At 49.4% G+C, this 15536-nt stretch overlaps 1 protein-coding gene across 1 annotated transcript in view; it reads left to right on the forward strand.

Moving 5' to 3' along the window:
* The window catches only part of EPS8L2 (EPS8 like 2), a 68697-nt gene that overhangs the window by 11431 nt on the left and 41730 nt on the right, over window positions 1-15536 (forward strand). The window contains exons 2-3 of the mRNA XM_050897959.1: window positions 10677-10741; window positions 12099-12154. Of these exons, the coding sequence (XP_050753916.1) occupies window positions 10698-10741; window positions 12099-12154 (100 nt within the window). The 5' untranslated portion in view covers window positions 10677-10697. The remainder of the gene's footprint in view (window positions 1-10676; window positions 10742-12098; window positions 12155-15536) is intronic.

Raw genomic sequence — 15536 nt, forward strand, 5'->3', positions numbered from 1 at the left:
TGGACATTTATTTCTGTCGCATGGGCTGGGCCCAGTTCTGGCTGCTTGTGCTGCTATTCCAGCTCCCACCACACGAGCTGGCATGTCAGGGCAACCTGGAATGAGAGGGTTGAGGAACCCAGCAGCAGCCCCTGAACAAGACCCTGCTCACCCTCTGTGCTCGCAGTGCTTGGGAGATGTGGCTGTCGCCTGCATCAAAGGAAAGACGCCTGGTCGGAGCCCCAGGTGCATTTTGAGGGGCTGAACACACCCTGTAAGAAACAACCCCATCCCCTGCCGCACCAAAAGCTGACCTGAACCCTGCCACATCTCTGGGAGCGTGGTTGCCACCAGGTCACTGAGCTGGTTAAACTGATGTCAGCTTGTTTTCCTGGAGTGACACTCAGAGCCAAGCTCCCATGTGCCAAGTTTGAGCTCACATGAATTGTTAGCAAGTGGCCAAAAATACACAGACAGGATATGAGTAGGAAGCACAAAATGGGGTGGGAAGAGATGGCAACGAATGTTGTCGTGATTAGCCTAAGAAGGCTGGAAAAGCCTTAAACATCAAATGTGATTTTCAAGAGATGAATCTCCTCCCTCAAATCTTCTGCCCCACCCTCCCAGCAAAAACCCCAAGGCGAGTTTTACAGCAGGAAATGAAAATTATTGATGCATTAGCTTCCCCAAGCCCCAACTGCTGTAGGCAGACATTTGGAAAGGGAGCAGAGTGAAATAGCTACTCACTGGTATAGGTAGAGGGAGACGGGCTGCAGCCCTCTCCCTTTCTATGGGGAAAGATAGGATGGTGTGATCTTCCTACGCAGAGAGATAAGTATTTCTTGGTTCAGATTTACCAATCATGTTCCACATCTCGCTGTAACCCCAGACTTCAAGATAACCATGCTGGAGACAAACTGAAGCTAAACATGGCCCCCAAAGTAGCTCTCAGCCTAATAACAAGCTTTTCTCTGATGGAGAAAAAGCTCTTGGCACACTGACTGTCCTGCTACATGCCTGACTTTCTGCCAGGCAAGTGAATCAGCATTTCAGGGAGTGAACAAAAATGCCCTTCCTTTAGGAGGAGGTGGTGGAAACGTCCCGTCGATCTCAACATCTCTGTCTTGCTCATGAACCAGTCAGTATGGAGGAGTCTATTTACAAACAAAACTCCTTCCGCCCCTCCTGAGGGTTGGTGAGTGACCAGCCATACCACTCAGTCGTCTTTCCTTGAAGCATTTCAGCCCCGTTTGGGCTGGCACTAGCCACGCAAGGGATGTTCAGGTTTAAGTATCACAGTCCTCCTGGGGCTAAGGCCTTTGCTGAGAAGTAATGTGGAAAATGAATCAGCCTGCCAAATTTATCTGTTAGGCTTTACAGGTCTCCTGTAAAAGCAGGAACAAACTAGGACTGCTGAGGCTAGCTTGTAAGGATTGCACAGTATTAATGTGAGGTGGGGTCACAGTGTACTTACACATTAAAGCAATCGTTTAATGAACAGTTAAGGCACTTGAGTGATTAGCTCAAAGCAGTCGTGACAGCAAAACCCAATCTCTTACCTACCTATAGGGCCACAGCTAGCAATAAATGACTGATACCCATCAGGGACTAATAAGGACCACCCAGGTATTACTAGTGTCTTGTCAGTGTAGACATGGCAGCTGATGGTTGGACCAGATAGCTTTAAAGCTTCTGGAGGAAGCAGTTTTGCTACGGGTGCTTTGCATAAACACACCACCACCTTTCAAGCATGGATGTGACAGCCGTGAGCAAATCAGCTTTTTTTCCTTGAAGTCCCACCACAAAGAAGAACACTTTGCTGTGCCCTCAATCAGAGCCTTAGCATCACTGCGTGAAGCAGCAGGGACACAGCAGGAACCCTTGCACCTTCTCCATCCCCGGCCAATAGCCCATCCTGCCCCACCACTGCCAGCCTTTTGCTGAGTCTCCCAGCTGTTTCACAAATGCCTTCAAGCCTGGAAAAGCCATAAGAGAAATGAGAGATATCCGCGCTATACAGCGAGGTGCACGTGAGGAACAGCTCTGGCAGTTGGCGCTTGCAGCCAGGAGACACGAGCACGCTGCCAGTTACGCACAGGGTTTTGGTGTTTTGCCTGAACACAGAGGCGATTCAATGCCCTCCTCAAGGCTGGGCTGGAGCAGAACAGGGCAGTGCCTTGGGCCGTTATCCGTCCTGCTCTGGAATATGACACACACACATGCAGAGCCACTCCCTATTTTCACTGGCCTGATGTCTGAGTCCTGATTCCTACACAGAGAAAATAAACAGGATCCCTTTCATCAACAGAGTCACAGTGTCAAATCCTTCCCCCCTTCTAAAAATCACAGCTATAACCCCCTTGCTGCCAGTGATCCAGCTCCTGGGGTCTAGCACCAGGCTAGGAAAAAGAGATCATTTGGGGCGGGGGGGTGATTGAATAACAACACAGGGCAGAGAAACCCTCAGCATGACAACTACCAGTGCATTTTGTCAGCAAACTTTCTGGGTACCGGGTGTGCTACACCCATGGGTCCTGCCAGCACCGGCGCATGATGGCTAGAGCCCTCCGGCCTTCCCCTTGTGTCCTGCCCAGACAGTCCCACGGCCAGCACCAGCCTCCCACGGTTCCTTTCTCCCCACGGCTCCCATCTGCCAGGAGCTGGGTGGTGCCAGTCGCAGGGCGAAGGGACAGGCTTTGCTCACAGAAGGTGTGGGCACAAATAAAAACAGGACAGAGGAAAAAGCTACATAATTCCCCACAACACTCTTCTCTTCCTGGGAAGCCTAGGGAACACGTCATGTTGTTTTTTCTTCCTGGGGAGTGCAAATGACTCACATTACACTTTCTCCCATTCAAGTAGTTTTGAACTGGGGTCTTTTAGTTTAAACCATTAATGAGCTTTTATACAAGGTACGCTCATCCATCTCCTTCCATCTTTCCAAAAGCATCTATTAGTATTTGGCATGCTATTTCTGGCCCTAGTTCTCAAGCTTGCTAAACTGCAGCCCAAGCGCGGATAATGCTCAGCTTGGTACCCCTGGCAAGAAACAGGCTCAGCAGACACATAGCAAGCCCAAACCTGCTCCGTGTTTTTCCTCCACCCAGCTTCTGCGGGATTCCTCCAACAGAGAGGAAGAGTATAAATTCAGGAGCTGTGACTCAGCACAGGGACTCTGCAAACAAGTCTTTCAGAGGGGTAGTGGAGTCAGCTTCCAGTTTTTTCCCCAAGATCTTGGAGACTGTGGCTATTTGTGCATTTTCCCTGGGTATTTATAGAGCAAGGCACTGTCTAGACTTGCTTTTGGTTGTGTTTCTTGAAGGAAGGTTTTACCTTCTGGCAGGAATATAAAAGCTCCTAGTTTGGTTCAACTAGCCTGCAGAGCCTTCCTCTCCCGCACTGACCTCTGTGGGCACCGAGAGCCTCCAGCGCTGCCTGGACTCCTGACCTAGACCTAAATTAAGGCTGTTTGCGTATCACATACAGCCTGGAAAGAGCCACGTGCAAGTGTGTGTGTATGTGTGTGTTTGGGGGGGGACACTGCAGTAACTTCCCATGCTCTCTCTAGGTAGTTTGTGAATCTCACATCAGGAATTTGTAAATATTGGCACTTTTGCTCCGTGGTATCAGTTTGTGTTTCTAAGCATTAACTACCAAGCCTCCATTTCAGCCCCTTGGGGGATCAACAGTAAAGCCAGCATATGCGTTGCCTCCAAACCTCTAGTGCAATCCAGCAGGGCTGTGTGGTCTCCCAGGGACTGCTCATGCCAAGCCCAGCTGCCGGACAAGCATGTGGGTGTTCCTCTCTTGACGCTGGGAAGTCTGCCTAAACATTTTCCCAGGAAATACTTTTTAAGCACAAATTATTGTTTCTGAGGCAGCGAGTGAACAAGCCAGAGCCTACTTGGGTGTGATCCTCAGCAATGGGTATAAATCTTATCCTGATGCTCTGCAATAGTTGGGGACAGCATGGAAGGAGACAGTGCATAAGGAGAGGGGACTCAAACAAAAAGTGGCAATCAGGGTCCATCAAAGCTGGCAGAGGGGTGGCTGTAGATCTGAGGTACCTCAGTCTAAAAGAGCTGCTGCTGCTTCTCCCATGGAGGCTGAAGAACGCTTGGTTCTTCTCTGCTCAGACCTGCGCTGACCTGTTGGGCTGGGTTCTATTTATCCAGGTGCTTGTCTTCTGGACAATCTCAGCAATGTGAAAAATCCCATGTACAGAGCAGGGAGTGTTTCTTCCAGACACCTAGCATGTTGTACGCACCGTCTATGACTCTAACTAGTGTAACATGCTACACGCCATGCGCACCCTGAAACTACACACACATTCACGCTCACCTCTTCCATAGGGACTAGCGTCTTCCCAAAGTGACCTGTGATCTTGAGTGGCTCTGTCACTGTAAAGATAACTTGAAAGGGTGCCAAGGGGAGGAAGGAAAGAAAGAACAACGGGACTCACCACCTTCCAAAACTTGGGGCACTGTAAAGACATCTCAATGCAGTTAAGAACGGGAACTCCTAGGGTCACCAAACTCTCTGAGAAATATCGGTTGGATGTGTTCCCCTTTTCAAAGCAGGAATCATCAGCAACAGGTTAAAACAGTCATGAAGTTCCGACTTGGTCCCACTGAACCACCATGATTTGTAAGGCCTGATTTGCAAAGACAAGGTTTGGAAATTTCAGTCTTAAGATGGGACAAGACCTTTGCTTGCTTGCTTTTACAAAGGAGCAGCAACGACAACAACATGATGTTCATTTGTTTGGCTGTCAGCCTCTTTGCTCTGGATCTGGGTTTCCCCTGATGCTTTCTGACTAACCCAAAGACAATTTTCTTTATGAGTGCAAGTTCTTGGTAGAGACTCTACCGAGCAGGTCTGACTTTCTTTTGGTGAGCCCTGGCAGGCATCCTTACTAGCAGGTTCAGAAAAGCAACTTAAAGCAGGAGAAGGGTGGTTTCATCATTAGGATGCTGGACCAGGACACAAGAGACTCAGCTTAAGTTCTCAGGTCTGCCATAGGCTCCCAGGGTCCATCTCACAAGCATTTTGGAGATCTGAACCAGATAATGTGAATTTAGATCTCTTGGTGCCACATGAGGAGCACCGAGCACACAGATCCCAGTGCCTCACCAACACCTTAAAGCTATTTTGGTAGTCAATTGATGTGGGATTGTAGCCTTGCCTATCTGCCTGGTCCTTTAATACGATCACAGTGGGCAGGACAGATCATGGGAGTCAGCAGGATACTCTCAGGGGCTGGGGGGCTGTCTGGAGCATGGACAGCGCAGGACACATCACGGTGCCTGTGCTCCCTTTGCTCTTGTGTGGGTACAAGCAGACTTAGCTTTGCGGGACAGCCCATCAAACAGCTTTCGCTAGCGTGACATTCCCTTATGAAAACACCCAGCAACCCTAACAGACGGCGCTTTGTTGTGCTGGGAAGTTTAAAAGATAACATCATGTGGTCGCCAGCTAATGTTTCGAACTGACGCTTTATGTTACTTGCCGAGGCTTTTGCTAATCTAGCATTTCTGCCTGACCCATCCAGTTGGCACAGGCTACATGCAGAGACAGCAGCACCCTCATTATACCTGCCCCCTCCCGCCCCAGGCAGGACCCCCGGCAGCATTTCCATCACATCTATTTCACCAGTACCCAAGCCCCATAATCTACTTGGTGCAGAGACTTCCCTCACCACGTCCTCGAGCACTTCACGTGTGCTGCAGAATGAAGCCATTCCCCACCACCACCTTTGGGTTGACTTGATGGGGCGTAAGGGACCACTTTGCATGTTGGCATCATTCCAGGTGGTCCAACTCAGTCAAGAAATGCTTTAGGCTACAGACATCAAACCTTATTTGACCCCTTTTTGTGATACATTGGTTAAACCGTTGGTATCACTACCACAGCTCCAGGTAGGAAAACATGTTTCAATACTAGCTTGTGGGCATTTCGGAAGTCCTGTCACACCAGGCAGATTTCAATGGGATGACTGATGGAAACAAAGACAAGGTCTGTTAGAAATGGGTTAGAGCATGCTAGGAAAAAAAACTTACTGTTACTCCTAGGTAGCCTGTCAGTTTTTAAGGTTTTGGTTTTTTTGCCATATTTTTCTACCATTGTTCCAGCAAAAGCTGTTGCGTTTTGCCCAGCATTTCTCTGCTGCTACAGTCATATATTCTAACCGCTTCTGATACCAACAAACCTTCTCCAGCACGCTTGACCTGATCGCAGTCTTAAAGGTACTCTTAGACCCACAATGAAAAACACTCACAGACACTAGATGCTGCTATTGTTATTAACAGTGATGATAATAATAATAGCCCTAAAAAAGACACTAGTATTTCACATTTTCAAGTTCTCCAATCTTCACCCAAAGTCCAGAATTTTTCACAATCCCTTTCCATGTGCCATAAGAACAAAAATGTATGACCACAGCAGACAAGGAGAAATATACCTAATAAAAATAACGTACAACAATAGCAGTGATCGGCCCCAAAAGAGAGCGCTATTATTCTTTCCCCTCCCATAGAGCTTCTCCACCCTTGCAACATTGCAGCTCCCTCTTCAAAGAGACTGAAAGTCAAAACAATATATGGCCCGCTTCCATTTGCTATAAAACTACAGAAATGTAGCACAGACAACAATGCCAGGCTCCTATCATGACTCCATGTGTCTTCGGGAGGATATTTGACCTCCAAGGATAAGACTGTCCGGAAAGTCAGGGAGTGAGATTTCCTTTGCTTTAAAGTACAATATGACTTCACCCACCTCTATGTCCTTTAGCATTGACTTCTGCTGGCCTCCCTAAGGCCCTCTGTTTCAGCACATGAGATCTCCCGGCCTGGGACAGGTCACGGTGCCAGGCTTTAGCCAGGCAGTTAAGCTTCCCCTGTAAGTCCCCCCAGCAGAAGTGTAGTGCTGCCGTCTGTCCCTGTGGCCAGAATTTGAGCCTGGCTTAGCTGCTGGAGCCCCTATCCTATTAAACACCATGCTCACGTGCAAGGCTTAGCTGGCTTGCTTGGTGACCCACAGAGAAACACTGCCCTGCACCATCAAAAGAGTGGGTGATGGTCTCAAAACTGGATTTGGTAAAGCTGAGTCAAAGGCAACCCCTGCACAGCCACACATCGTACAGCTAAATTTGCCTCTCGCTTCCCTTCCTATGCATGCTCACCCAGCCGGGGAAGGAGGAGAAAGCAGCCGCACCCTGCAGGGAGATAAGAGGGAGATCAGGAACCCTCTAATCATGGAAGTGTGAGCCACAGCTGAAATGACAGTGGGGAGAAGACAACGTGTGCGTCAGAGGTTGCAGACTGTCAGAGCTCTTAGGGATGCCCCCACGGGGAGGGGGAAACATGGGGAAAGCCAGCCACTCCGCCACAGCCTCATCTCGGCTCTCACGTCTTATCTTTGGCTCTGTCCACATTTAGAGGTGAAGTACTCTCAGCCCTTTCTTCATCTTCTTCAAGTCCGGTTGTCTCTCGATTTAGCAAAATCATTATAAAGTCTCCAGCACCTCAGGAACGTGCCCCCCCAGTCTGCCAGCTAGGATTCAATTAATATCAGGCAATTTAAACTGAATTAAAAGCTCTGGCACGAGGCTCTGTCCTGGTTTAACTTGGACAGCATCACACCACACCCCCATTTCAATTAACACAACTGTGAACACAGACATGGCCCTTGAAGCAGCGGTAAGAACTAGGCAAAGGTTAAATAATGAAAATAGCATGAATAAATAAAAAGAAGGGAGCCCAGCAGGATAAGGACCTGCTGATTTCGCAGACACTCGCACTGCTTCCAGTTTCATGCCCTCTTTCGGATGCAGGCACCCTGGAAGTGAGGACAACGTTCCAACGGCATGGGGCGAAAAGACGGGGAACACTGGGGTTTACTGCATCACAAATGCCGAGACGGACCAGGGATCACTTGATCAGACATGTCAGAAGGAGCAATTTATAATCAGCCCCTCGCTGAAATGTCAGCGGTGCTAATGCATTACAGCTTCTGCTTGGCCAGGCAGAAGACTTTTGGAGCGTCAGGGTATAAATGGGACCGCAAGTGGCACAAAACCTTTCTGCTGTTTCGCGGGTGGTGGGTGTTCCCACCGCACACTTCAAGCGGCGCATTGGCAAGTCATTCTTTCACCTGTGGGGTCCGGTGGCGTTTCCACTAGGCATGGTACATGGTAGCTTATCCTGCCTTGCTCTAGGGAGCCCAGCTCATCCCGTCAGTACTTTCCTATTAACTACCATGAGATAAAGAATTGGCTCATTTTATGGCTGGTCCCGCTTCACCCACAAAGCTGAGCGGCAACCTCTGCCATTGCCACGGGGTCTACTCCTCTGGCAGCCTCATAGGGTTTGACCAGATGGGTTCCCCTAAAAGCAGGAGCAGATCCCCAGAGTTTGTCTTTTGGACAGAGCTCATGAAAGAGAAACAAAAACTAGGGTGACCTTGGCTGCATCCCTGGTTCCTCCTGTTGTTTCATGGCTGGGGCCTGGGAGCAAGCTCTGAACTCCATGGGCCAAACTCAGTGCCGCTTACCTGCTGGAGTAACCTGGATTTCAGTCCCTTAAGGACATGGCCTGGGGGCAGTAAGTGAAAGGGAGCCAGAAATATTACATTAATATGCAGAAACATTCCCAGCTATGATCATCAGCCATGGGACTAAAGTGATTGGATGGTGTAAAGTAAACAGACCAGAGCTGGGTTTATTAGAGCGCATTCCCTTTTCTAGGTATCTTATGCTAATGCAGACAGAGATCTGGGAGATAGGCACAGTTTGAGGACTGTAAAAGGAAACCAGCAGACAGCTATTAACAGAGGAAAAATTCACAGGTACCCAAGCTTGGGCACAGGGACGGGTTTTATTACACTCAGAGGGGTTGGCAGAACACCAAGTTTCTATTCTAACGTGTATATGAATTTATATCTGCATGTGTGTGTGTGTGCATAGACTTTAGTATCAACCACAAGAGAGACGAAAAAGGGAGAATTTAATATACTAGCTACAAAATGCACTTCAAAGTAGTTTCTAACAGTGTCTCAGTGCTGAGGAGTACTACTGTGACACAAAGCAGGCTGGAAGCTGTAAGGCTGAGCCCAAAACATGCCGGGGTCCACCATACAGTCTGTGCGTACACGTGCGTGTGTGTGGCTGTGCAATGCTGTTAGCGGTACGCAACCATGCAGCATGCACACAAGTCATGCGCTTCGCCTGGAGAGCTGGATCTCCACAAAATATATCCCTCTGACAGCCGTGCAGTTTTGTTAAGATCAGTGAGAAAACCCCTATCTGCCCTCACCTCAGGGTGAAACACACGGAGCAAAATACCACAAATGAGTGGTTCCAACACGAGGAATAAAAACGGATACGTAAGGAATCTAGGGCAGCTCTGCTGACGATACAACAAGCCCTGCAGCAGAGATAGTCAGCCTCCAGAGGGGAAATCCCAGGTGCCAGGGATGACTCCAAAGTATTCCCTGGCAATTACACACACTTTAGCCTAAAGTCAGTTAAGAAAAACCTTTGTGAGGCAGCTCCGCTGCCTGCCAGGGATGGCTGTCACGGCGGCCCCACAGCACACACCAAGCACATTCAAAGGTCCCCTCACAGGAAATCCCACTGAAGACACTGATGGATTTCTTCCTTCAGGCCAACAACAATTACTTTAAAGCCATACCTTTGAATTCTGACAACCTTATAATGAGGTGAGCGGGGTCTGACCCAGGCAAAGCAAAAAAGAGGCGCTGAGTGCCCAGCCCACAGGCAGGTGCTGCCTCAGCTTCTCAAAACTGAATAAAAAAACTTGAAGACTTTGTCTTGGCTTTCCTTCAACTCATGCACTGGAGCAGAGGTGAATATCTTGGATGCCAATACAAAGCATCCCCTGAGGTTTTATTATACCTTGTTTTCCCTTCTCCCCCCCCCCGCAGTTCTGCTCTCAGAGCAGTGCCTGGATCTCCCTCACATCTTCTCTCACATTATTTATAATTCTCATCTGAAAGAGGAGGGGGAAAAAAAAAAAAAAAAATAATCTGTGAACTGAGCCTGTCTGCCTCTTACCAAGCACTCAGCCATCGCAGTAAAGTTGTCTCCGTCCTTATGCTGCCAGTGGAGCAGCATTCACAATTATCTCACTTTTCTCTATGCAGGCAATACCCTGGTAAGGATACTTTAACAGCTGGTATAGAGCTTAAAATTGCCACATAACAAAAGATAATGGCACTATAGGCATGAAAAATGACTCAAGACACTTACAGTCATGAGCACGTGGCCACAGGGATCCATATGTTTGTTAATGGCCTCTGACAGACCATAAAGGCAAAGGCCACATCAGTTCCTGCTAAACTGTAGGCAGGGCTGCTTTGCTAGAAAAAGACGTGCTGAAATACCACAAAGTTGGGGTGTGCCTGGAAGGGATGGGCAAGAGGGGAGAGGTGGAAATAGGTTTCAGAAAGGCATCCTGGGATGTGTCATCTTCAGCCCAGGTCAGAGCTGTGAGAGGTGTCTCAGCCATGGGGCAGAGAGCGGCAAGAAAACCCATCATGCTTACCTGACTGCTCTCATCTGCCCACATTGCTGCTTGGAGACCCCAAATCAGAGGCAGGGAGGGCAGAACACACACAGATAAATCATCTGATAGCGTGTTTTCTAATCACTAACCCTGTCTCTTCTGCTTCTGCTGCAGTTGCCTGTCCTGCGAAGCGACATGAGTCTCAAGGGATCCCTCAGCAGCAGCCCTGGCTCATCAAAGTAAGGATCTCCATGGTGGGCTTCCTCCATCTGGTGGCTGGCACCACCACTCCTTCCTACCAGCTGGGGGATGCTCCTAGCAGTCCCACTTGCCCCCCCAAGTCCCTGGTGTTTGTTTCACCCTTCCTGGGCACCTCACAAGCTGTGGCCATAGCCAGCATCACTGCCTCACACCTCACGTGCCCTGCACGCTGTGGCTTGGTAATGCTGCATTAGGTGCAGAGAGAGGAGAGGAATACCAGGAGCCTCTCCACCTGCAGCTGGGGGGCTACAGCAGCCCATGGCAGCTTCCTGGTACAGCCAGAGTCACCAGCTCTCTCCCTCCTTCCTGCAGGCTCCTGGTCTCTGGAGAGCAGGGTATAGGTGTATGAGCACCATGAACCACTGCCTGCCCTCAGGGGGACACGGTGACAGAGCAGAAAGTAGCCACTGGCCACCCACTGGCTCACTGCACTGTGCAGGACAGCCCAACCACAGCGCCTGAAACCCTGAGGTCCTGCTTTGATCCTCCCCTGCCAGGCCTGAGCCGCAGAAAACAGTTATCTCCTGGCTGCGCACTCCTACGCACAACCCAGGCATGGGGTGGGGTGGGGTGGGGGTGGGAAGTGGCCCTATGGGGGATGTAACCCATGCTTAGAGACCTGACACCCCAAAACTCAAGGGTTTACACACAATTACTTCCTTCTACGTTTTCACATGGGATGTTCTACATCTGAGCACCTGCCTTCAAGGGCTCTGAGCAGCCTGATCTAGTTGAAGATGTCCCTGCCCATTGCAGGGGGGGTCGGACTAGATGAGCTTTAAAGGTCCCTTCCAATCCCAACTATTCCATGATTCTATGATCTCAAAAGGGTCCATTAACAAGGGATCTTAATCTTGGCATTTACACTGCCTCAGGTTCAGGTGGACTCAGGTATCACATGGAGGGGTCTCCATTTACCTGCGCTGCTCCCAATGACAAACCCACTGATTGCTCCCTGGGAGCCACTGTCCAGCCCCTCCAGAAGCAATGTCCTTCCAGGGGACACTGCGTGTGAAGGTAACTCTAGTGGGGACAGGCCTAGATGGGCTCCTCTGTCTCCTGTTTCCAGCTGCTGGGTTTAGTGACATGTGCCTGCGGTGTGGATAACAGCTAGGGTTGCAGAGGGAGCCGCCAGCATGGTCAGGCAAGCAAATATTTTGCCCGGTAATTTGGAGTCGCACCACGTCTGATGGATGTGATGAGGAGGACAGGGCTGGTCCCTGTCGGGACAGCCACAGAGCTGCTGTGCTGATTATCGTGTGAGCTGCAGTGTGAAAGCAGATGTCAAAAAGATCCAGGAGCTGATGGTTTATGTGTACCTTCTTTCTTTTACAGTGGCAGCATGGGCAGAGCGGATGGAGCCTCCAAGCTAAGCGCAAAGGACCTGTACGGTAAGTCGTGCCCACAAACACATCAAAGGTTTCCTATAGCAAAAGCACCTCTGGAGATCCGGACACGGCTGTTGGGGAGTTTTAGGCTGGGACTCAGTCAAAGCCATGTGAATCCAGACCTCCATATGCAACAGCCTGGCCTGACGTGGCAGCAAAAATGCACCTTACCTCTGTGCCACTGCCTCCCATGCTGGGGACAGCTATGATTTTGTGAGAACAGGCAAGCTACTCAGAACATTGCTTTCCCTCACCCCCACCCGTCACCCAGATCCTCTCCAGTTATGTTAGCAAGATAACCTGATAAAGGGCCTAACAAAAGAAAGACTGTCCTCAGCAGGTTAATGATTATCCTCTTTTAACTACTCAGTGAACCATGAAAACTCCAGTGCCCTTTGGCTCTTTGGAGGTAGAGGGAATTGGTAGGATGGGTGCAGAGCCTGATAGGCAGCTTGTTTATAAACCACTCCGGCTCCAGAAGAGCCAGTGAGTCACTGGTTGAAGAGCAGTAGAGAACATTTAGGTATCAGTAACAGTTATTCCTGATCTTAGCAGCTCTCTTAACGTATCCCGGCTGAAGACTTGGCCTGTGGGGTAGGCAGAACAAGCAGAAAGTCATGTGGAGAAGTCACCTCCCTCAGTCACTCCCTGGATAAGAACATGGGGGTTTGTCTGAGGAAACACTAGCAGCTTTCGGGGAGTCCCAGCCTGCAAACTCTCCCACCTGAGAGCTGTCGATTTGCCTGGTTGATGCTTTCATTGGGTATGAACAGGCTGTGTGTGCCCCTTGTTGGAGAGCTTATATTTGATCAGAAATCTCCCTTTGCAGCTACGAGGTGAGGGCGTTTATTTGTCTCTGGGAAGTGACTTTGGTTACTGAACAGTCTTGGCTGGAGGTTTAGCAGCGTGGAGTGGCCTGGAGCAGTGTCCCACAAGTGACCTATCTTGCCTGGGGAGAAGTAGTTGCTGGTGGGAAGGCAGGGGCTGTACTGTGGATGAAGTGTTAAACAAAGTCATTGTTAACTTCGATTAGCTGCAAAGAAGTGAAACATAGGAATAAAGGTAGTACAGAAATTTGGTGTTACTGGCCGGGGCTATTTGTGGCCTGGATGCTGCATGATGGGCAGGTGCCAAGTAGGGGTTTGAACTGTGTCAGTTACTTGTCTGGAGATGAAAGGACACATGATAAGCCTAGAAAGAAGCAAGAGGATGAGGCGTGGAAATGTTTGGGTGCTGCTCCACTTTGCACACAGGACTGCTAGTTCAGACGAGCTCCTCCTGCCTCTAAGGGCATTGTTTCTTTTGCTGTGCACTGAAAGCTCCTGCAGATCTGATTAGGGGCACAAAGATTATAGGTGCAAGGTAAATAGTGATCTGTACAGAGACGTGTAAAAATGAAACCGAGAGCTGACAACTGTGTTGGACCCATCCCTTAGCAGCATCATAATCAAGGTTCGCACCCACGGGCAGAGGCAGCCCAGGGCTCTGAATTGTCAGGGTTTCAGGGTAGGATCTAATTGTGCGCGCAAGGCTGACTGTGCCTCAGCGCGGCGAGCAGGGACCACCCTGCAATGCCTCCACCGCAAAAGCTAGCAAAGGGAAAGGCTGACAAACTGCCTTTAAAACAAACACAGTTTCTCAAATAAGTCATTTTCAACACCAAGTTACATCTTTTAAATTTTTTTGCATGGACACACCCCAAAAGTAAATTTCACCAGAGATGGGACCTCTCTGACTAAGTTCCAGCAAACCTTAAATGAGGACCATAAGTCCATGGGCCAAATCCTCAAGAGGAGTAAATCAGCTGCCCGTTATTTCCCTGCCACCTCTGAAGCACAGTATGAGGTCTGCAGTCATTTACTGTATAGATCAGTGGCTGTGGGCCGGCTCAGCCCAGCACTGCACAAGTACATCCACAGGGTTTTTGCTTGGCAGGACTTGAAACCCGCCCCGCTAATTCAGCATGCCTTTATCAAAGGACACTCAGCATGTGTTAAACCAATATTTAAATGTCTGGGTCCCCTTTGCATTTCAATCCTCCCTCCCCCAACATTAATTTCTGCTGTGAGCTGGCACATTTCGGGGTGGAGGGCAGGCAAGAACTAAAATTCCAGGGAGAATTATATTTCATAATGAAACAAATCACATCAAGCTGAGCTGGCCTTGATTATATGATTACGATGCTGCTAAGGGACGTTTGCAGCTTACAAGACTTTTCATATTTCCATTTTTCTCCAGTGTAATCAGGCTGGACCCTCAGCCTGTGTACGCTGCCAGGCCTCCAAAGAAATGAGTGCAACAACTCCCAAATTCACAGCACATAGACATCTGCTGCATTTAAAGCTCGCTGGGTAACGTACACAGATGCTCCAATGCATACAGATGTCTAAATATTATTCCTAGGTGAACGAGGCCTTGGTTTTAGCTTTCTTAAGATGTTTTTTCTACAACAGAGTGCCTCTCACCACAAAGCAGGTATGGGAGGAAGGAGGGCATGTACTGAACCATTAGCGCAGGTACTTGGGCTCTAAACGCTAACCCAGCCTGAGCCTTCATTACTGGCCTAACATGACAGGAGTGCCAACTGCAGGGACACGACTGCTATCTGAGGGCCAAGGTGTCCCCAGCATCAACAGGGACTTACTGGCAGTATTAAAGCCACCTCAGGTGAGACCCTGGAGAGTGATATTTAAAAGCATAGTGGTGAAGCTGAAGCAGAGCTGCAGCTCCAGGCTGTGCACAGAAAGCCAACTGGATGACAGAGGTGGGGGATCTGCTCTGAGGGGTTCAAAGACTGTGAAACTCACAGGGCCACATAGGTCCACACAGGACACAGCTTCGCAGCTGGTGATGGGTGGGGAAGGTGGCTGCTCTGGTGTCACCCTTAGCCTGCTGTAATTGCCTTGATCATCGAGTACGCGGCATGCCACTGTGTCTTCTTCACTGTGGTGAGCACAGAGGGATGCAGAGAGATAACCAAAGTCACCAGGGGATTCTGCAAAGAAATTGGCTTAAAGCCCTGAGATATCTTCCCCCGGCTCTATCCCTACCAGAGTTGATCAGAGTTGGATACCCTTTCTAGGTGCTCAGCTGTCCTCGGTGGAGTATCCTGGCTGTCATGGGAGCAGGATACTCATCCTTTCCTCCCCTCTTAGCAAAATGGCATCACATTTGCTCAGCTCCACATTCTGGAAGAGTCTGTGGCTGCCTGCACAGAGTGAGCCCCAGCTCCACTAGCAGCAGGGGGAATGGCTGGCACCTATCAAGTTGCCACCTTACTCAATGCACAGCAACCAGCTGAATAAATGTTAATGCATACCATAAATAAATTAAGCTGCTTCTCCGCTTACTGGCATCTGTTCTGAACCTAGATGAAAGCCTGTGG

Source organism: Gymnogyps californianus, chromosome 5 (genome assembly GCF_018139145.2).
Source record: "Gymnogyps californianus isolate 813 chromosome 5, ASM1813914v2, whole genome shotgun sequence".
NCBI lineage: Eukaryota > Metazoa > Chordata > Aves > Accipitriformes > Cathartidae > Gymnogyps > Gymnogyps californianus.